Source organism: Taudactylus pleione, unplaced genomic scaffold (genome assembly GCF_031769625.1).
Source record: "Taudactylus pleione unplaced genomic scaffold, aTauple2 ptg000103l, whole genome shotgun sequence".
Lineage (NCBI taxonomy): Eukaryota > Metazoa > Chordata > Amphibia > Anura > Myobatrachidae > Taudactylus > Taudactylus pleione.
This window is the reverse complement of record NW_028284505.1, coordinates 500,498-521,910: the sequence shown is the minus strand read 5'-3', so window position 1 is coordinate 521,910 and position 21,413 is coordinate 500,498. Positions and strand designations below refer to the sequence as shown.

General features: G+C 51.2%; 1 protein-coding gene across 5 annotated transcripts in view; it reads right to left on the bottom strand.

Annotated features, from left to right (window-relative positions):
- The window catches only part of SLC44A5 (solute carrier family 44 member 5), a 233,355-nt gene that overhangs the window by 132,142 nt on the left and 79,800 nt on the right, over positions 1-21,413 (bottom strand). For 4 of the 5 annotated variants that reach the window (XM_088470761.1, XM_088470764.1, XM_088470759.1 and 1 more), the window contains exon 1: positions 11,496-11,662. The exons of the other annotated variant lie outside the window; for it this stretch is intronic. In XM_088470761.1, coding sequence (XP_088326887.1) covers positions 11,496-11,535 — 40 coding nt within the window. In that variant the 5' untranslated portion in view covers positions 11,536-11,662. Of the gene's footprint in view, positions 1-11,495; positions 11,663-21,413 lie in introns of those variants that run through there. 5 annotated transcript variants of the gene reach the window in all.

Here is a 21,413-nt window from a genome sequence, read left to right as displayed (position 1 = left end):
TGTGCCTTAGACAAAGTTTGTGTACACTGAGCCATCAAAAATCAAAGGATTTATTATCTCAGTCACGCCAAAAAAATTCTGTGTTTTGCAATATTTGGACATGGGAGACTCAACCTTGTATTTTTCAAAACAATATTGAATGAATGATACTAATGTTTTGTGCCCCATCGCCCCCTCACTGAAGGCTTTAAACTTTCTTTCCTTCCCCCGTATTACCTTGCTAACCACAATTTGTTTAAAATAAAACAAATTATATTGCAAATCTTTTTTTGTACACTGTGTTACATATTTCATCAATATATAAAATGAAATAAAATAAGTTTAAAAATGTAGGTGGAAAAATGGCGACTGTCTTGGGAAATACCAGCAAATTCTAATTTATAAACTCTAGTATCTGACGCCTAATGGCGGGCCCCTTGTTGCATACCCCCCAACTGTCCGGCATTCAGCGGGACAGTCCCGTTTTTCTGGGACTGTCTCGCTGTCCCGCCTGCGGGTCGCAGTGTCCCGTGGTGGGGGGGAAGTTGGGTAGAGCACATACCGCTGCTCAGCGGGTGTGCAGGAGGAGAATAGATGCCAAACAGCAAAATTAAGAGAATAGCAGCCATTTTCCTCTGCCGCAATAACCCGGGTTATTGCCGAGTCTACCCGTGTTGCGGCTCAGTGGAAAAGGGTCCCAAATAAAATAACTTGTGTCCAACAGGGATGCAGTCAGGAAGCTGACGGCCGAAATGACGACCGCCGGCTTCCCGACATACCGAACGAAGGTAAGCCGGGTGGTGGGTGCGGGGGGGGTTGTTAGGTTGGGGGCTCCCGGGGGACTTAGGATTAGGCACCCCCGTGAGACAATTAGGGTTAGGCACCTTACCAGGAGGGTTAGATTTAGGCTGCGGGGACGGGGGTTGGGTTTAAGCACTCACAGGTGGGTTAGGGTTAGGCACCCGTAAAGGTGAGTTAGGGTTAGGGGGGGAAATATTAGGGGTAGTTAGTTACCTACCTTGTCGGGATCTTCCTGCTGCCGGTCTTCTGGCGTCGGGATTTGAACCGGCGGTCATTCATACCGATTCCGTCCAACATGGGTAGTGAACAGTGTTGGACACGGGAAGGGCCCAAATTAAGGGCCAGTGTAAAAGGGTAACCCGGGCTGGTGAAGGTGATTGTCTTCTGAAAACCTATCTGTTACATGTAACACGTTAGAACGGTTACATGTTCAGTTCATGTATTAGCAAAGTCTCTGTAACACGCACAGAAACATAGATGAAGATGTTTGTTAAACTATAGCTGAGCGGATATCTCAGGCGCATCCTGTTGTCAGCACTGTGTGACGTGTATACCATAGAACAGAAACTATTATACATATGATATCACAATAATATGACACAGATATTACACTAAACTCTAACCTACAGCTCTGACCGGCTATAAAAGGCGATTCAGCCATCACTGCTGTGTAACTTCTCTCCTTTACACATTAAGAGAAGAGCAAACTTTCTGCAGGAATAATACTGATTACTGTGACTGGGTGTGGGAGGTCTGAGTTGGGGCTGTACCCCTCTCATTAGTGCATTAGTCACAGCTTGTGTTTGCTCTGCAACCAGTAATTGTAAAACGGTACTATAAGGCTTGGAAGGCGGGGAGCTGAAATCGCTGCTCAATCTCAGGTCTGTGAATACACACTGGGAGTGACTGTGTATATATATGGGTGTGGATCATTAGGTCTACAGTACATATTTAGACAATGTTTGGGTTTTTTTTCTAGCTATAATCTTCACCCTAACCCTCCCTCCTGGTGCCTAACCTTAACCGTCCCTTCTAGTGCCTAACCCTAATACTCCCTCCTGGTGCCTAACCCTAACCCTCCCTCCTGGTGCCTGACCCTAACCCTCCCTCCTGGTGCCTAACCCTAACCCTCCCTCCTGGTGCCTAACCCTAACCCTCCCACCTGGTGCCTAACCTTAACCGTCCCTTCTAGTGCCTAACCCTAATACTCCCTCCTGGTGCCTAACCCTAACCCTCCCTATTGGTGCCTAACCCTAACCCTCCGTCCTTGTGCCTAACCTTAACCGTCCCTTCTAGTGCCTAACCCTAACCATCCCTTCTAGTGCCTAACCCTAACCCTCCGGTAAGTGCCTAACCCTAACCGTCCCTCCTGGTGCCTAACCCTAACCGTCCCTTCTGGTGCCTAACCCTAACCCTCCCTTCTGGTGCCTAACCTTAACCATCCCTTCTAGTGCCTAACCCTAACACTCCCTCCTGGTGCCTAACCCTAACCCTCCCTCCTGGTGTCTAACCCTAACCCCCCCATGGTGCCTAACCCTAACCCTCCCTCCTGGTGCCCAACCCTAATCATCCCTTCTAGTGCCTAACCCTAACCCTCCAATAAGTGCCCAACCCTAACCGTCCCTCCTGGTGCCTAACTCTAACCATCCCTTCTAGTGCCTAACCCTCCGGTAAGTGCCCAACCCTAACCGTCCCTTCTGGTGCCTAACCCTCCGGTAAGTGCACAACCCCAACCGTCCCTCCTGGTACCTAACCCTAACCATCTCTTCTAGTGCCTAACCCTAACCCTCCGGTAAGTGCCCAACCCTAACCGTCCCTCCTGGTGCCTAACCCTAACCATCTCTTCTAGTACCTAACCCTAACACTCCCTCCTGGTGCCTAATCCTAACCCTCCCTCCTGGTGCCTAACCCTAACCCCCCCATGGTGCCTAACCCTAACCATCCCTCCTGGTGCCCAACCCTAATCATCCCTTCTAGTGCCTAACCCTGACCCTCCTATAAGTGCCCAACCCTAACTGTCCCTCCTGGTGCCTAACTCTAACCATCCCTTCTAGTGCCTAACCCTAACCATCTCTTCAAGTGCCTAACCCTAACCCTCCGGTAAGTGCCCAACCCTAACCGTCCCTCCTGGTGCCTAACCCTCAGGTAAGTGCCTAACTCAGCCCTAAAAAACAGAAAAAAACATGTGTCCATATGTGTGAAGACCTAATGACATTGTCGACCTTCAGACCCTGTCGACCTATTGCCTGTCTAACTTCCATTGTCTACCCAAACATTGTCTATCTAGTTACTGTAGACCTAATGACCGGATACCGTAAAATATATCTACAGGTTTCACACACTGTAGGGATGTCATAACACAATCATGCATACTCAGCCCTGGTGAAAGTGTTTCCTTACACTGATACTTTGGCCATATAGTAGTCATTGGGTTTGATTCGAAGTTGTACACTAATGTCACTGCTGTGTGTGTGTGTGTACACTAATGTCGCTGCTGTGTCTGTGTACGCTAATGTGGCTGCTGTGTGTGTGTACACTAATGTTGCTGCTGTATCTGTGTACACTAATGTCACTGCTGTGTCTGTGTACACTAATGTCACTGCTGTGTGTGTCTGTGCACGATAATGTGGCTTCTGTGTCTGTGTACACTAATGTTGCTGCTGTGTCTGAGTACACTAATGTCGCTGCTGTGTCTGTGTACGCTAATGTCGCTGCTGTGTCTGTGTACACTAATGTCGCTGCTGTGTCTGTGTACGCTAATGTGGCTGCTGTGTCTGTGTACACTAATGTGGCTGCTGTGTCTGTGTACACTAATGTCACTGCTGTGTGTGTCTGTGTACACTAATGTGGCTGCTGTGTGTGTCTGTGTACGCTAATGTCGCTTCTGTGTCTGTGTACACTAATGTCGCTGCTGTGTCTGTGTACGCTAATGTCGCTTCTGTGTCTGTGTACACTAATGTCGCTGCTGTGTCTGTGTACACTAATGTCACTGCTGTGTGTGTCTGTGTATACTAATGTGGCTGCTGTGTCTGTGTACACTAATGTGGCTGCTGTGTCTGTGTACACTAATGTGGCTGCTGTGTGTGTCTGTGTACACTAATGTCGCTGCTGTGTGTGTCTGTGTACACTAATGTCGCTGCTGTGTGTGTCTGTGTACACTAATGTCACTGCTGTGTGTGTCTGTGTACATTAATGTCGCTGCTGTGTCTGTGTACACTGTCGCTGCTGTGTCTGTGTACACTAATGTGGCTGCTGTGTCTGTGTACACTAATGTCGCTGCTGTGTCTGTGTACACTAATGTCGCTGCTGTGTCTGTGTACACTAATGTGGCTGCTGTGTCTGTGTACACTAATGTCGCTGCTGTGTCTGTGTACACTAATGTCACTGCTGTGTGTGTCTGTGTACACTAATGTGGCTGCTGTGTCTGTGTACGCTAATGTCGCTGCTGTGTCTGTGTACAGTAATGTCACTGCTGTGTGTGTCTGTGTACACTAATGTCGCTGCTGTGTCTGTGTACGCTAATGTCGCTGCTGTGTCTGTGCACACTAATGTCGCTGCTGTGTCTGTGTACACTAATGTTGCTGCTGTATCTGTGTACACTAATGTGGCTGCTGTGTCTGTGTACACTAATGTAGCTGCTGTGTCTGTGTACACTAATGTGGCTGCTGTGTGTGTGTGTCTGTGTACACTAATGTCACTGCTGAGTGTGTCTGTGTACACTAATGTGGCTGCTGTGTCTGTGTACACTAATGTGGCTGCTGTGTGTGTCTGTGTACACTAATGTCGCTGCTGTGTCTGTGTACACTAATGTCGCTGCTGTGTCTGTGTACGCTAATGTCCCCGCTGTGTCTGTGTACGCTAATGTCACTGCTGTGTCTGTGTACACTAATGTCACTGCTGTGTCTGTGTACACTAATGTCGCTGCTGTGTCTGTGTACACTAATGTCGCTGCTGTGTCTGTGTATGCTAATTAGAGATGAGCGGTTCGGATTCTGTGGAATCCGAACCGCTCCGAACATTGGGGATCCGAGTCCACCCGAACCCTGTTCGGGTGTTCACCGCCTGACTCGGATCCCCGTTCGGGGCCGAACGGCGGCCGCCTGATGTCGGATTCTCACTAGAGAATCCGACATCAGGGCTCCTATTGTGTAGGGCAGAGCGCTGTGATAGCGCTCTGCCCTACACAGACACAAACACACAGCCGCCAGTGGCAGCTGTGTGTTTGTCACAGCAGCCAATGAGAGTCACACAGACTCTCATTGGCTGCTGCACGGAGGGAGCCGGCTGGAGCTCACACATGAGCTCCGTCTTCCGGCTCCCTCCGCAGCGTGTGACAGCAGAGCGGACGGCGCGGGAGCGGGGAATCAGGTAAGTTTTTTTTTTTTTTTACTTGTCAAAGGTCCAGGGGCGCTACTGGGGGGGTCTGCTACTGGGGGGGCCTGCTACTGGGGGGGGGCTATACTACTGGGGGGGTCTGCTACTGGGGGGGCTATACTACTGGGGGGGTCTGCTGCTGGGGGTCCATACTATTGAGGGGCCTGCTACTGGGGGGGCTATACTACTGGGGGGGGTCTGCTACTGGGGGGGGTCTGCTACTGGGCGTCCATACTACTGAGGGGCCTGCTACTGGGGGGGCTATACTACTGGGGGGGGTTTGCTACTGGGGGGGTCTGCTACTGGGGGGGCCATACTACTGAGGGGCCTGCTACTGGGGGGGCCATACTACTGGGGGGGCTTACTACTACTGGGGGGGGCATACTACTGGGGGGGCTTACTACTACTGGGGGGGCCATACTACAGGGGGGCCATACTACAGGGGGGCTACTACTGGGGCAGCCTACTACTGAGGGGGGCCTGCTACTGGGGGCAGCCTACTACTGGGGGGGGCATACTACTGGGGGGGCCATACTACTGGGGGGCCATACTACTGGGGGGCCATACTACTGGGGGGGCTGCTAATGGGGGGCATACTACTGGGGGGGCCTGCTAAAGGGGGGCATACTACTGGGTGGCATGCTAATGGGGGGCATACTACTGGGGGGGCCTGCTAATGGGGGGCATACTACTGGGGGGCATTCTACTGGGGGCACTGCATAGGGGACCCTACTACTAAGGGGACTGCATAGGGGGCACCACTGCTGGGGGCATTGTGTAAAGAACACCGCTACTGTGGGCATTGTGTAAAAGGGACACTACTGTGGGCATTGTGTAAAAGGGTCACTACTGTGGGCATTGTGTAAAAGGGGCACTACTGTGTGTCGTAACATAAATAAGAGACACTACTTTATGGTGTAATGTGAATCAGGCCCTACGTGCGGTGTAATGTGAATAAGATTGTGCACTGTGACTCCTTGGGCCGTAGCCCACTATGTAAACAAGTACTGTAACTCTGCTGGCCGTACCCCACTGGGTGGGTGCACTACTTTTCATTTCTGCCACTGCTGTGTGGCAATGTGTCATAGATGTACTTTATACTGTGGTGTCTGTGTCGTTGTGCCGCTGCTCTGTCGCTTAGGAACCAGTCAGCTCACTGCAACCTTTGGCCAATAATGTTGAAAACAATATTATGAGCTGTGATATGGTCTAAACTGACTGGAAATTAATGTTATTGAGGTTAATAATACTCTAGGAAGAAAAAAAAGACCAATTTATGTGATTTTAGCTTTTTTGTCACTTTTTGTAAAAAAATCAAAATCCAAATCCAAAGCCAAAGCCGGACGACGAATTAGAACCAAATCCAAATCCGGCAAAAATGGTCCGGCGCACATACCTAATGCTAATGTCCCTGCTGTGTGTGTGTATCAATCCTTGGAGAGAACCAAAATACAAACCAATCAGCTTCTGTCATTTTACAGGCTGTGTTTGATAAATGACAGTTAGGAGCTGATTGGTTTGTACTTTCTCTCTCTCCAAAGTTTGATACATCTCCCCCTTTGTGTGCAATGATTAAGGCCACAGACTCAAAGCTGCAATTCTCCCTACTGCGCCATTTTATTCAGCCGTAGATACTTGTGCGATAAGGCCTAGAAGAAGATATATGGATGGATATGGATGCACCACAGAGGCAGACAGCAGCAGGTGGCTGCCATTGATATCAGCGCCAGGCGAGTGTGCGTGCCCCTGCATACAGGGCATTACAGCCACAGATACATAGGGAAGCCCTGTAAAGTCTCCATACAGTATAGGAACGAGTGGGAGTTCTGCAGAGGCAGAATGAGGGATTGTATCTCTATAACAGAATATTGCATCCACTAATAACGGCAGCAGAGTCCGGGCAATGCAGGATCACTCACTCAGTTATGGGGTAATGTCTCCTACTCACCAGCTAAAGTACTGATCCTCGGGCATGGGCAATGCTTCTTCATGGGCAGAACTGGCGCACAAATTCACGCCCTTCACCCTAAAACCGGAGCCATCGCACAAAAGTAACCGAGCTGCAGTTTTTAAATTTTTATTTCTGGCTTTCTGCAATTCTGCCGCATTCACAAATGATCTTTCATGTGTTTTTCTGAATATTTACATAACGACAAAGAGGAAATGTGGGCGTGACTCAGAGACGTGCGCAAATGCCATCACAGCTGCGATCCCCTACGCAGCCGCTGTGCAAACATCGCAGGCGCAGAGGAATGTATTGAAACGCCCGCCTGCGGCTTTGCAAAGCCACGCATCTGTGTACAAAGACGCGTCATCAGTGGTGGATCCTGCGAATATCATAGTTCTGAGTAACCCTGGCTGCTCAAAATGGCCGTGGAAACAGAAGTCGGAGCAACCTTCACTGCGTACGGGATCGCTGACGCAGGCTGTGACATGCCCCCGAAAACGGTCACGACGCCCCTGCGTTCTTTGCAGCCACTCTCCGTTACCTCCTTCAAACGCTGCCTGCCAATCACACTGCGAGTAAAAGGTCGCTGCGAGTGACTACGGTAATGCACCTTGGCGCATGCGCGGTCTACCAATAATCGCTGAACTGTGTAAGTATCGGTGTTACGTCCATCTCTGAATCACACCCTGTGTGCTAGTTATTCCCTAGGATATAATACACCTATGAATACACCCGCCTCTCCACTGCGTGCCGTGCACCTTTCCATGTGTCGCTTTCAGATATTTTACTGATTAACTAAGAGACTTTGTACCTTATTGTTGTAACAAAAGCCCTTATCAGCCCCAGACCAGACCGGAGAGATCCCGGGAGCTGATGTACCTGCATCACGTGAGGACGCAAATCCAGAACACCAACAGCAACGGCGTTAGTGCGCTAGGAAACGATGAGACTATCAGACAGGAAATGCACTAAGCCAGATGTTTAGCTGTCACTGGTTTTGACCGAGGACGTAGCCTTAGGGTGAAGACAGCTGTTGTGCATTGTTCCATAGGTTACACATCTATCCAAAATATGATTTATCTGGAGCCTGCTGTGCCCCCCGGGTACTAAGAGTCTGCGGTGCCTGCTGCATCTGGCGATGTTTCCTTTTGCCCCCCCACCAAGGCTTACCCATCAGGCAGCAGGATGTTCATCAACAACACGCTACCAGTATTAGTAAGAAAGTATTGCCAGTTTTGCCACGCCATGGCAGGCGTCAGTGATCAGACAGTGGGCATTACTTTCATTATACACGGGCGATGAGTTTCTAGTCATCTCTAAGTCCCTAATTTACCTTCCCGCGCTCTAGAAGGAGCTCCAATTAGCTAGTGTGCTCATTTTAAAATTATTTACAAGGAATGTTATAAATGCAAATGACAGAATCAAATATTTAGCAAACTCCCTGACATTTCTAATGAGCGTCTTCTCGCTGACAGTTTTCCTAACTTAGCGGTGAATATTAAAGAGGTCATGCGCGCCTGCGATAAGATGTATATATCATGAACTGGCCAGATAACATTTAAGACGGATATGTGAGGTACAATACAAGATAACCCCCGGCGCTGACTTTAGTGTATATAATTGTCATTTAGCGAAAACACCTTAAATGTGGATAAATATTAAATAGTGCCCTGTATGACCAGGAATTTGTCTGTCCTATGAACAACCTTCTTTACTCGCTGTACGTGAGCGGCGCACACAGGAAAACGTGAGCGGCGAACACAAGAAAATGAGAAGTGTCCATTAGGAGTGAGAGACATTTCTTTTATGTGAAATGACACAGTATATAAGATATAAATAGGTCTTAGGACTCAGGGCCTGATTCAGAGCCGGACGCTATTTGCGCTCGCTCGTCCAGAAAAAGGGGCTGGCTATTTAAATTGAACGTTCGCTCTTTGCGGTCTGTTGACGCCTCTATGTCTGAACGAGCGAACAAAACATGCAGACATTTTTTTTTTAAAAACGCCCCCTGGCCGCTCGCATCATACGTCATCTCCGCTATTTATTAGATTAATCGAGTACATCGACCAGTGTATGAACTGCTCGCTATTCTCGTGGTTGCATTTTCCTACCGCAATCATGCGAGCAGTTCTGGCTAAAAGACACCCAACTGACGTGGTCGATGACGCTGCTTTGTTAATTATGCACACCCTTAAAACGCCCGTTTTGAGCTTTTGGCACGCCTGCGTTCGGATCTCCACTCCCCGTTTTCAAGCACCTTCCCCTGTTACCACCCACAAACTCCTCATCATGTCACTCAAATTAGCAGGCATTCGCTATTTTGCGAGCACACGATTTTCGACCGCACTGACTGGTTCGCGCATGCATACTAAAACCCATACGCATGCGCAGATGTGCGAACATCGCTCGGAGCGAACGAGCGGCCGCTTACGAGCGGCTCTGAATCAGGCCCTCAAGGCCTCCTCCTAAGATGTACACAAACTCGATGGTTTGCGTACATCACCAATGTTAGACGACGCAGGATCTGTACCGTGCATGAGCCAGTCTTCTACTGCAAGATCTCTCGCAATTCCTCAAAGCCGCAGCGATATTCAGGGGTGGGGAGTGGAGGGAGCCTGCCTGCCTTCCCGGGAACAAGTCGCCCCCGATTTCTGAGAGTCCAGGGTCTTCCAAAGCAGACTTCCTGACCCCATCTGAGCAGTTCTGCTGCCTTTTCCGGTTACAATGGTGATCCTACGCTGCGTCTTCAAATGCAAAACTGGGGTCGCAGATGCTGGCAGGCGGTGCCTATTACCTACAGACGCCGCCTGCTGCATTACCATATGTTATCATCGCTGCTGCGTCCAAAAATGTGCATCAATTGAAAGAAAAAATAACACATAAAATAATGAAGACAGAACGAGACGGTCTGACGACGCGGCTGAGGCGTGAAACATGTTACAAGATTGCAAATTAGTGAGACTCATTCCGTTTTTATTATTTTATGTTTATCGCTAATAAAAGAATCAACTAAACATCTGGTATACTGGTTTTACTCGTAATTGTACAGTATTCTCAGCTGCATATAAAACATGCTCAATTTTGTATCTCTATATTATATACAGTATATATACACCGGTGCTTACAGTTCCACTGCAATTCCTGCCTGTTCACACGCTACAATCAGTCTTATTTTATACTTGGAGTGAGATAGTGTTGCTCATTTTGTTTAATTATGATACACGCAAACCCCCAAATACACCTAACGAGATCCAGCGTCAGCGCTGTGACTGTTCTTACAGGGATTCATTTTGCTGCTCATAAAATAAGTGTAACCTTATTAACAGCTGATCAGTGAGGGAGATTCTCTCCTACATGTTGCCATATGAGTGGTTTCATATGCTGGCCATACACTAGCACCATTTCAGGCCGATTGCCCGATTTTCGATGCGTCGTAAGATGAATTTGTGTATTTTTTAAGTAAGATACGATCCGATACGCGCTCCCGCAGCTCCTAAAACGTATCGTATGATCAGATGTGCAGCCCATATGATCCGTCGTATTCGTATGCTGATCGTGCCGTGTTTTTCGCCATGCGATGAACCGTGCGTCCGACCGCTGTCATTTCAGTGACATTTTGAAGAATGATGATCAGTTTTTCAGCAGGCACACGATCGATCGTAATGTGAGATCGTATGTACATCGTGTGTCCAAAGTGCGTACGGGACCGCCAGGGAGCTGCTGGGGAGTTCAAGGGAATCGTAAGATGAATCTTATCTTATGCTGCTCATACTAGTGTGTGGCCAGCATTACACAGAAAGGGACTCCTGTGCCCAACCCGCCTATTTTGTTATATTTTCATCACATTTAGCGCGTGCTTCAATCTTTTGCAAGTTTATACAAAGAGATGATACAAAAAAGGTAATATTAGATTTTTTTTTTAAAAAGTCTGGGTGATTTTATGTCCAACAGAGTAACGTTTCTAAAGTATGTACATATTCTCTAGGACTAAAAAAAAGCTAATATATATAGCAAGAGACACTGCCCTATTTTGTACACATTATAATTCTTATTGTTGTTGATTAGTACTAGCATTATTAGTACATACAGAGTATTTGAACACCGCATAATTGCATTTTTCTGAAATCAAATGCTAAATCGGGGTTATTTATCAGGCGAATATGCAGAACCAAATAGCTGGGATTCCTCCAGTGTCAAACGGAAACATCTGATTGGCTGCCATAGATTACTGTACAAGGACACGTTCTTAGTAAATAGCCAACTCTACTAATCCACTTCTCGGAATGCTCAGTGGAAGGACACGGAAGTGATTTACAGAGTAGGAATCTTAACGTTCTGAACTTTATACGGTGACCTGTAATATTACTAATTAGTATTAAAGTGGATGTTTTACCGTGTTTGCCGTAGTAGTTGTCTTCGGGCTGGATGGCCATATTCCTCTCCGCTCTTCTCTCCTCCAAACTATTTTTAGTTAATGTATTAACTGGCGTTTCCAGCACACGAGCAGACGTACAAAACACTCTTTAACTAGGTTATAAATAAACCTGCCTGAGAGGCTCTGTCTGCTGCAGGGAAGAGTCAGGGACTGCAGGAGCCTTCTGTACACAAGTGTAATATCCACTGACTGTGGCCAGCCCACACACGGATAACTCACACCTTCCCTCACTGGCTACATACTGCACTAGGTAGTGCTGTAACACACAGGTCACAGTATTATTCCGGCCATGCACCCAAAGGCGTTTCCAAGGCTTTTTTCTTTATTTTATTTTAAAGCAAATTAAAACATTCATATTTATTACTAGTTACTTAAGTAGCGCTCACATATTCCATAGAGCCTTACAGAATAATATTCCAGTCATTCACATCAGTCCCTGCCCCAGTGGAGTTTACAATCTATGGCCCCCATTTACCAACGAATCATAACACCTTTAGCGCTTCTGCGCTCGCTAAAGGGGTTAAGTCCTCGTTTCTGCATTTAACAAACAGCAGTAATCTAAGATTATCTGTTTGTTACAGCATCGCTCTCGTAATCTGTTAGATGGCGAGAGCATTGTGGTCCCCCATTGCCGGGAATGGAGACCCGGTAGTTCCTTTCCGGCTTTAGCGAAGCCTTCCAGGCACTCTATGGGGCCCCGTGTCATGCACATGCGCAGATGGACCGTCGCGCATGCCCCGTCGCTAGCAGTGTTAGGCTGCCAGCAGCCCAGCGGAGGACCGAGGATGGGGACTTAGCGGGACCTCGCCGGAGGGGTAAGTATTGGTAAATACCAGTGAATTTTTCGTTAGTATCACAGTGATACTAAACGAAAGATTCCGCTGGTATTTGCCTTCATTGGTAATTGAAACCGCATTGGGTTTGTTTATACATAGGATATGCATGTAGCATAATTACCTACTCCTGGAAGTTGGGGGAGGTTACCGAATTTTCAGGTAGCCCCCCTCCCCCCAGAACCCCGAAAGAGTATCCAGATCTCCAGCATCCCACCCACTTAATTTAGCCCCACTCCATCATCGCGGTCCCACGAGTCATGGCAGTTTCCCGTGACGGGGCCTAATGACATGGGAACCTGGTCCCGCCCTGTGAAGTGCCCGGCTGTTTTCTGAGTACATGCGTCTTCTATTCACCAAAATCGCAAATCCGGCCGTGGGCGCACGCTATCTAGACGCATGCACAGAAGAGAAAAATTGCTCCAGTGCGTCCTACAATGCATGGAGAAGGCCCAAAGCCCAATGAGATAGAAAAAAACAGGATACGGGGGAGAGATTGGATCTGCACTCCCAGTTATTGCCAACAGGTGGCAGGGCAGAGCTTCCCCAATTTTAAATTACTTTAACTTAAGGGCAGCCAGTACTTTGAAATGTGACGTGCCCATGCCCCAATGTAGCGATACCATGTCCTGTTTTGTGTGAAGAAGCTGTGCGCACCCCTTCTCATTAGCAATGTTGGGGGAATGGGGGTGTGGTGTCACAGGATCACTAAATATATTTAAATACTGTGCTAAATATGTCTAAATGTCTGACAAAAGACTATTAACAGTACCTAGAATCTCCCAGAATTCGTCTGGGGGTTGAGCTTTCCGTTTTGGGGCTCCGACTCTATGGAACTCACTTCCCCGCACAGTTCGAGAGGCCTCCACTCTTGAATCCTTAAAAAATAGTCTCAAGACTTCACCCAGCATTTCACTAATGTCCCTTGTTTAAACTTATTTTGTATTTTGTACTGTAAAGGCAAATATAAAGCACTTTGAGTCCTTTAGGAAAAAAACGCTATATAAATAACATTATTATTATTATTATTAATTATTATAATTATGTGCTAAATATGTCAGCAAAACAAATGTTAGATGCAAAGTATCAGCATTCACTAAGAGTACTCTGCAGTCTGCACAGGATTATCCCTAAGGAAACGCAAAACACACTGACCTATATCCCCATATATAGCTGTAGGTATGTACAAGCAGATAAACCATCTGTCTGTATATTCCTGAATCCCAGCACCGGATTCATATCGTGCTGACAGAAAGGTGGCTGTCATAACGCCGGGGATAAGCTGAGCGTCAATGTGTACAGCAGGGATATCGCCCTTCGTCTGTATTCTGTGTGTAAGCATGTATTTATGTGTATATGTATATACTGTATAATATGCACACACATTAGCTGCTGTGACTGCTAGTGCCTAGTATTTTGGTATTTATCTTCCCCTCTCTCTCTCCCATTACCCACACTGAGGGCTCGCAGTCACTCTCTCATTACCCACACTGAGGGCTCGCAGTCACTCTCTCATTACTCACGCTGAGGGCTCGTAGTCACTCTCTCATTACCCACACTGAGGGCTCGCAGTCACTCTCACATTACCCACACTGAGGGCTCGCAGCCACTCTCCCATTACCCACACTGAGAGCTCGCAGTCACTCTCCCATTACCCACACTGAGGGCTCGCAGTCACTCTCCCATTACCCACACTGAGGGCTCGCAGTCACTCTCCCACTACCCACACTGAGGGATCGCAGTCACTCTCCCATTACCCACACAAAGGGATCGCAGTCACTCTCCCATTACCCACACTGAGGGCTCGCAGTCACTCTCTCATTACCCACACTAAGGGCTCACAGTCACTCTCTCATTACCCACGCTAAGGGCTCACAGTCACTCTCTCATTACCCACGCTAAGGGCTCGCAGTCACTCTCCCATTACCCACACTGAGGGCTCGCAGTCACTCTCCCATTACCCACACTGAGGGCTCGCAGTCACTCTCCCATTACCCACACTGAGGTCTCGCAGTTACTCTCCCATTACCCACACTGAGGGCTCGCAGTCACTCTCCCATTACTCACACTGAGGGCTCGCAGTCACTCTCCCATTACCCACACTGAGGGCTCGCAGTCACTCTCCCATTACCCACGCTGGGGGCTCGCAGTCACTCTCCCATTACCCACACTGAGGGCTCGCAGTCACTCTCCCATTACCCACACTGAGGGCTCGCAGCCACTCTCCCATTACCCACACTGAGAGCTCGCAGTCACTCTCCCATTACCCACACTGAGGGCTCGCAGTCACTCTCCCATTACCCACACTGAGGGCTCGCAGTCACTCTCTCATTACCCACGCTAAGGGCTCGCAGTCACTCTCCCATTACCCACACTGAGGGCTCACAGTCACTCTCTCATTACCCACACTGAGGGCTCGCAGTCACTCTCCCATTACCCACATGAGGGCTCACAGTCACTCTCTCATTACCCACGCTAAGGGCTCGCAGTCACTCTCCCATTACCCACGCTGAGGGCTCGCAGTCACTCTCCCATTACCCACACTGAGGGCTCGCAGTCACTCTCCCATTACCCACACTGAGGGCTCGCAGTCTCTCTCCCATTACCCACACTGAGGGCTCGCAGTCACTCTCCCATTACCCACGCTAAGGGCTCGCAGTCACTCTCCCATTACCCACACTGAGTGCTCGCAGTCTCTCTCCCATTACCCACACTGAGGGCTCGCAGTCACTCTCCCATTACCCACACTGAGGGCTCGCAGTCTCTCTCCCATTACCCACACTGAGGGCTCGCAGTCACTCTCCCATTACCCACGCTGAGGGCTCGCAGTCACTCTCCCATTACCCACACTGAGGGCTCGCAGTCACTCTCCCATCTCCCACCCTGAGGGCTCGCAGTCACTCTCCCATTACCCACACTAAGGGCTCGCAGTCACTCTCCCATTACCCACACTAAGGGCTCGCAGTCACTCTCCCATTACCCACGCTAAGGGCTCGCAGTCACTCTCCCATTACCAACACTAAGGGCTCGCAGTCACTCTCCCATTACCCACGCTGAGAGCTGGCAGTCACACTCCCATTACCCACGCTGAGGGCTCGCAGTCACTCTCCCATTACCCACAATATGGGCTCGCAGTTACTCTCCCATTACCCACACTAAGGGCTCGCAGTTACTCTCTCATTACCTACACTGAGGGCTCGCAGTCACTCTCCCATTACCCACACGAGGGCTCACAGTCACTCTCCCATTACCCACATGAGGGCTCGCAGTCACTCTCTCATTACCCACGCTAAGGGCTCGCAGTCACTCTCCCATTACCCACGCTGAGGGCTCGCAGTCACTCTCCCATTACCCACGCTAAGGGCTCGCAGTCACTCTCCCATTACCCACGCTAAGGGCTCGCAGTCACTCTCCCATTACCCACGCTGAGGGCTCGCAGTCACTCTCCCATTACCCACACTGAGGGCTCGCAGTCTCTCTCCCATTACCCACACTGAGGGCTCGCAGTCACTCTCCCATTACCCACACTGAGGGCTCGCAGTCACTCTCCCATTACCCACACTGAGGGCTCGCAGTCTCTCTCCCATTACCCACACTGAGGGCTCGCAGTCACTCTCCCATTACCCACACTGGGGGCTCGCAGTCACTCTCCCATTACCCACCCTGAGGGCTCGCAGTCACTCTCCCATTACCATCACTGAGGGCTCGCAGTCACTCTCCCATTACCCACGCTGAGGGCTCGCAGTCACTCTCCCATTATCCACGCTGAGGGCTCGCAGTCACTCTCCCATTACCCACACTGAGGGCTCGCAGTCACTCTCCCATTACCCACACTAAGGGCTCGCAGTCACTCTCCCATTACCCACACTAAGGGCTCGCAGTCACTCTCTCATTACCCACGCTAAGGGCTCGCAGTCACTCTCCCATTACCCACACTAAGGGCTCGCAGTTACTCTCTCATTACCTACACTGAGGGCTCGCAGTCACTCTCCCATTACCCACACTGAGGGCTAGCAGTCACTCTCCCATTACCCACACTGAGGGCTCGCAGTCACTCTCCCATTACCCACACTAAGGGCTCGCAGTCACTCTCCCATTACCCACACTGAGGGCTCGCAGTCTCTCTCCCATTACCCACACTGAGGGCTTGCAGTCACTCTCCCATTACCCACACTGAGGGCACGCAGTCACTCTCCCATTACCCACACTGAGGGCTCGCAGTCTCTCTCCCATTACCCACACTGAGGGCTCGCAGTCACTCTCCCATTACCCACGCTGAGGGCTCGCAGTCACTTTCCCATTACCCACACTGAGGGCTCGCAGTCTCTCTCCCATTACCCACACTGAGGGCTCGCAGTCACTCTCCCATTACCCACACTGAGGGCTCGCAGTCTCTCTCCCATTACCCACACTGAGGGCTCGCAGTCACTCTCCCATTACCCACGCTGAGGGCTCGCAGTCACTCTCCCATTACCCACCCTGAGGGCTCGCAGTCACTCTCCCATCTCCCAACCTGAGGGCTCGCAGTCACTCTCCCATTACCCACACTAAGGGCTCGCAGTCACTCTCCCATTACCCACACTAAGGGCTCGCAGTCACTCTCCCATTACCCACGCTAAGGGCTCGCAGTCACTCTCCCATTACCCACGCTGAGAGCTGGCAGTCACACTCCCATTACCCACGCTGAGGGCTCGCAGTCACTCTCCCATTACCCACAATATGGGCTCGCAGTTACTCTCCCATTACCCACACTAAGGGCTCGCAGTCACTCTCCCATTACCCACACTGAGGGCTCGCAGTCTCTCTCCCATTACCCACACTGAGGGCTCGCAGTCACTCTCCCATTACCCACGCTAAGGGCTCGCAGTCACTCTCCCATTACCCACGCTGAGGGCTCGCAGTCTCTCTCCCATTACCCACACTGAGGGCTCGCAGTCACTCTCCCATTACCCACACTGAGGGCTCGCAGTCTCTCTCCCATTACCCACACTGAGGGCTCGCAGTCACTCTCCCATTACCCACGCTGAGGGCTCGCAGTCACTCTCCCATTACCCACACTGAGAGCTCGCAGTCACTCTCCCATTACCCACACTGAGGGCTCGCAGTCACTCTCTCATTACCCACGCTAAGGGCTCGCAGTCACTCTCCCATTACCCACGCTGAGGGCTCACAGTCACTCTCTCATTACCCACGCTAAGGGCTCGCAGTCACTCTCCCATTACCCACGCTAAGGGCTCGCAGTCACTCTCCCATTACCCACACTGAGGGCTCGCAGTCTCTCTCCCATTACCCACACTGAGGGCTTGCAGTCACTCTCCCATTACCCACACTGAGGGCACGCAGTCACTCTCCCATTACCCACACTGAGGGCTCGCAGTCTCTCTCCCATTACCCACACTGAGGGCTCGCAGTCACTCTCCCATTACCCACGCTGAGGGCTCGCAGTCACTTTCCCATTACCCACACTGAGGGCTCGCAGTCTCTCTCCCATTACCCACACTGAGGGCTCGCAGTCACTCTCCCATTACCCACACTGAGGGCTCGCAGTCTCTCTCCCATTACCCACACTGAGGGCTCGCAGTCACTCTCCCATTACCCACGCTGAGGGCTCGCAGTCACTCTCCCATTACCCACCCTGAGGGCTCGCAGTCACTCTCCCATCTCCCAACCTGAGGGCTCGCAGTCACTCTCCCATTACCCACACTAAGGGCTCGCAGTCACTCTCCCATTACCCACACTAAGGGCTCGCAGTCACTCTCCCATTACCCACGCTAAGGGCTCGCAGTCACTCTCCCATTACCCACGCTGAGAGCTGGCAGTCACACTCCCATTACCCACGCTGAGGGCTCGCAGTCACTCTCCCATTACCCACGCTAAGGGCTCGCAGTCACTCTCCCATTACCCACGCTAAGGGCTCGCAGTCACTCTCCCATTACCCACGCTGAGGGCTCGCAGTCACTCTCCCATTACCCACACTGAGGGCTCGCAGTCTCTCTCCCATTACCCACACTGAGGGCTCGCAGTCACTCTCCCATTACCCACACTGAGGGCTCGCAGTCACTCTCCCATTACCCACACTGAGGGCTCGCAGTCTCTCTCCCATTACCCACACTGAGGGCTCGCAGTCACTCTCCCATTACCCACGTTGAGGGCTCGCAGTCACTCTCCCATTACCCACCCTGAGGGCTCGCAGTCACTCTCCCATCTCCCACCCTGAGGGCTCGCAGTCACTCTCCCATTACCCACACTAAGGGCTCGCAGTCACTCTCCCATTACCCACACTAAGGGCTCGCAGTCACTCTCCCATTACCCACGCTAAGGGCTCGCAGTCACTCTCCCATTACCAACACTAAGGGCTCGCAGTCACTCTCCCATTACCCACGCTGAGAGCTGGCAGTCACACTCCCATTACCCACGCTGAGGGCTCGCAGTCACTCTCCCATTACCCACAATATGGGCTCGCAGTTACTCTCCCATTACCCACACTAAGGGCTCGCAGTTACTCTCTCATTACCTACACTGAGGGCTCGCAGTCACTCTCCCATTACCCACACTGAGGGCTAGCAGTCACTCTCCCATTACCCACACTGAGGGCTCGCAGTCACTCTCCCATTACCCACACTAAGGGCTCAAGGTCACTCTCTCATTACCCACGCTAAGGGCTCACAGTCACTCTCCCATTACCCACACTGAGGGCTCGCAGTCACTCTCCCATTACCCACATGAGGGCTCACAGTCACTCTCTCATTACCCACGCTAAGGGCTCGCAGTCACTCTCCCATTACCCACGCTGAGGGCTCGCAGTCACTCTCCCATTACCCACGCTAAGGGCTCGCAGTCACTCTCCCATTACCCACGCTAAGGGCTCGCAGTCACTCTCCCATTACCCACGCTGAGGGCTCGCAGTCACTCTCCCATTACCCACACTGAGGGCTCGCAGTCTCTCTCCCATTACCCACACTGAGGGCTCGCAGTCACTCTCCCATTACCCACACTGAGGGCTCGCAGTCACTCTCCCATTACCCACACTGAGGGCTCGCAGTCACTCTCCCATTACCCACACTGAGGGCTCGCAGTCTCTCTCCCATTACCCACACTGAGGGCTCGCAGTCACTCTCCCATTACCCACACTGAGGGCTCGCAGTCACTCTCCCATTACCCACACTGAGGGCTCGCAGTCACTCTCCCATTACCCACACTGAGGGCTCGCAGTCACTCTCCCATTACCCACACTGAGGGCTCGCAGTCACTCTCCCATTACCCACCCTGAGGGCTCGCAGTCACTCTCCCATTACCCACACTGAGGGCTCGCAGTCACTCTCCCATTACCCACACTAAGGGCTCGCAGTCACTCTCCCATTACCCACACTAAGGGCTCAAGGTCACTCTCTCATTACCCACGCTAAGGGCTCAAGGTCACTCTCCCATTACCCACACTAAGTGTTCGCAGTCACTCTCCCATTACCCACGCTGAGAGCTGGCAGTCACACTCCCATTACCCACACTGAGGGCTCGCAGTCAATCTCCCATTACCCACACGATGGGCTCGCAGTCACTCTCCCATTACCCACACGATGGGCTCGCAGTTACTCTGCCATTACCCACACTAAGGGTTCGCAGTTACTCTCTCATTACCCTCACTGAGGGCTCGCAGTTACTCTCCCATTACCCACACTGAGGGCTCGCAGTCACTCTCCCATTACCCACGCTGGGGGCTCGCAGTCACTCTCCCATTACCCACGCTGGGGGCTCGCAGTCACTCTCCCATTACCCACACTGAGGGCTCGCAGCCACTCTCCCATTACCCACACTGAGGGCTCGCAGTCACTCTCTCATTACCCACGCTAAGGGATCGCAGTCACTCTCCCATTACCCACACTGAGGGCTCACAGTCACTCTCTCATTACCCACGCTAAGGGCTCGCAGTCACTCTCCCATTACCCACGCTAAGGGCTCGCAGTCACTCTCCCATTACCCACACTGAGGGCTCGCAGTCTCTCTCCCATTACCCACACTGAGGGCTCGCAGTCACTCTCCCATTACCCACACTGAGGGCTCGCATTCACTCTCCCATTACCCACACTGAGGGCTCGCAGTCTCTCTCCCATTACCCACACTGAGGGCTCGCAGTCACTCTCCCATTACCCACGCTAAGGGCTCGCAGTCACTCTCCCATTACCCACACTGAGTGCTCGCAGTCTCTCTCCCATTACCCACACTGAGGGCTCGCAGTCACTCTCCCATTACCCACACTGAGGGCTCGCAGTCTCTCTCCCATTACCCACACTGAGGGCTCGCAGTCACTCTCCCATTACCCACGCTGAGGGCTCGCAGTCACTCTCCCATCACCCACACTGAGGGCTCGCAGTCACTCTCCCATCACCCACCCTGAGGGCTCGCAGTCACTCTCCCATTACCCACACTAAGGGCTCGCAGTCACTCTCCCATTACCCACACTAAGGGCTCGCAGTCACTCTCCCATTACCCACGCTAAGGGCTCGCAGTCACTCTCCCATTACCAACACTAAGGGCTCGCAGTCACTCTCCCATTACCCACGCTGAGAGCTGGCAGTCACACTCCCATTACCCACGCTGAGGGCTCGCAGTCACTCTCCCATTACCCACAATATGGGCTCGCAGTTACTCTCCCATTACCCACAAAAAGGGCTCGCAGTTACTCTCTCATTACCTACACTGAGGGCTCGCAGTCACTCTCCCATTACCCACACTGAGGGCTAGCAGTCACTCTCCCATTACCCACACTGAGGGCTCGCAGTCACTCTCCCATTACCCAAACTAAGGGCTCAAGGTCACTCTCTCATTACCCACGCTAAGGGCTCGCAGTCACTCTCCCATTACCCACACTGAGGGCTCGCAGTCACTCTCCCATTACCCACATGAGGGCTCACAGTCACTCTCTCATTACCCACGCTAAGGGCTCGCAGTCACTCTCCCATTACCCACGCTGAGGGCTCGCAGTCACTCTCCCATTACCCACGCTAAGGGCTCGCAGTCACTCTCCCATTACCCACGCTAAGGGCTC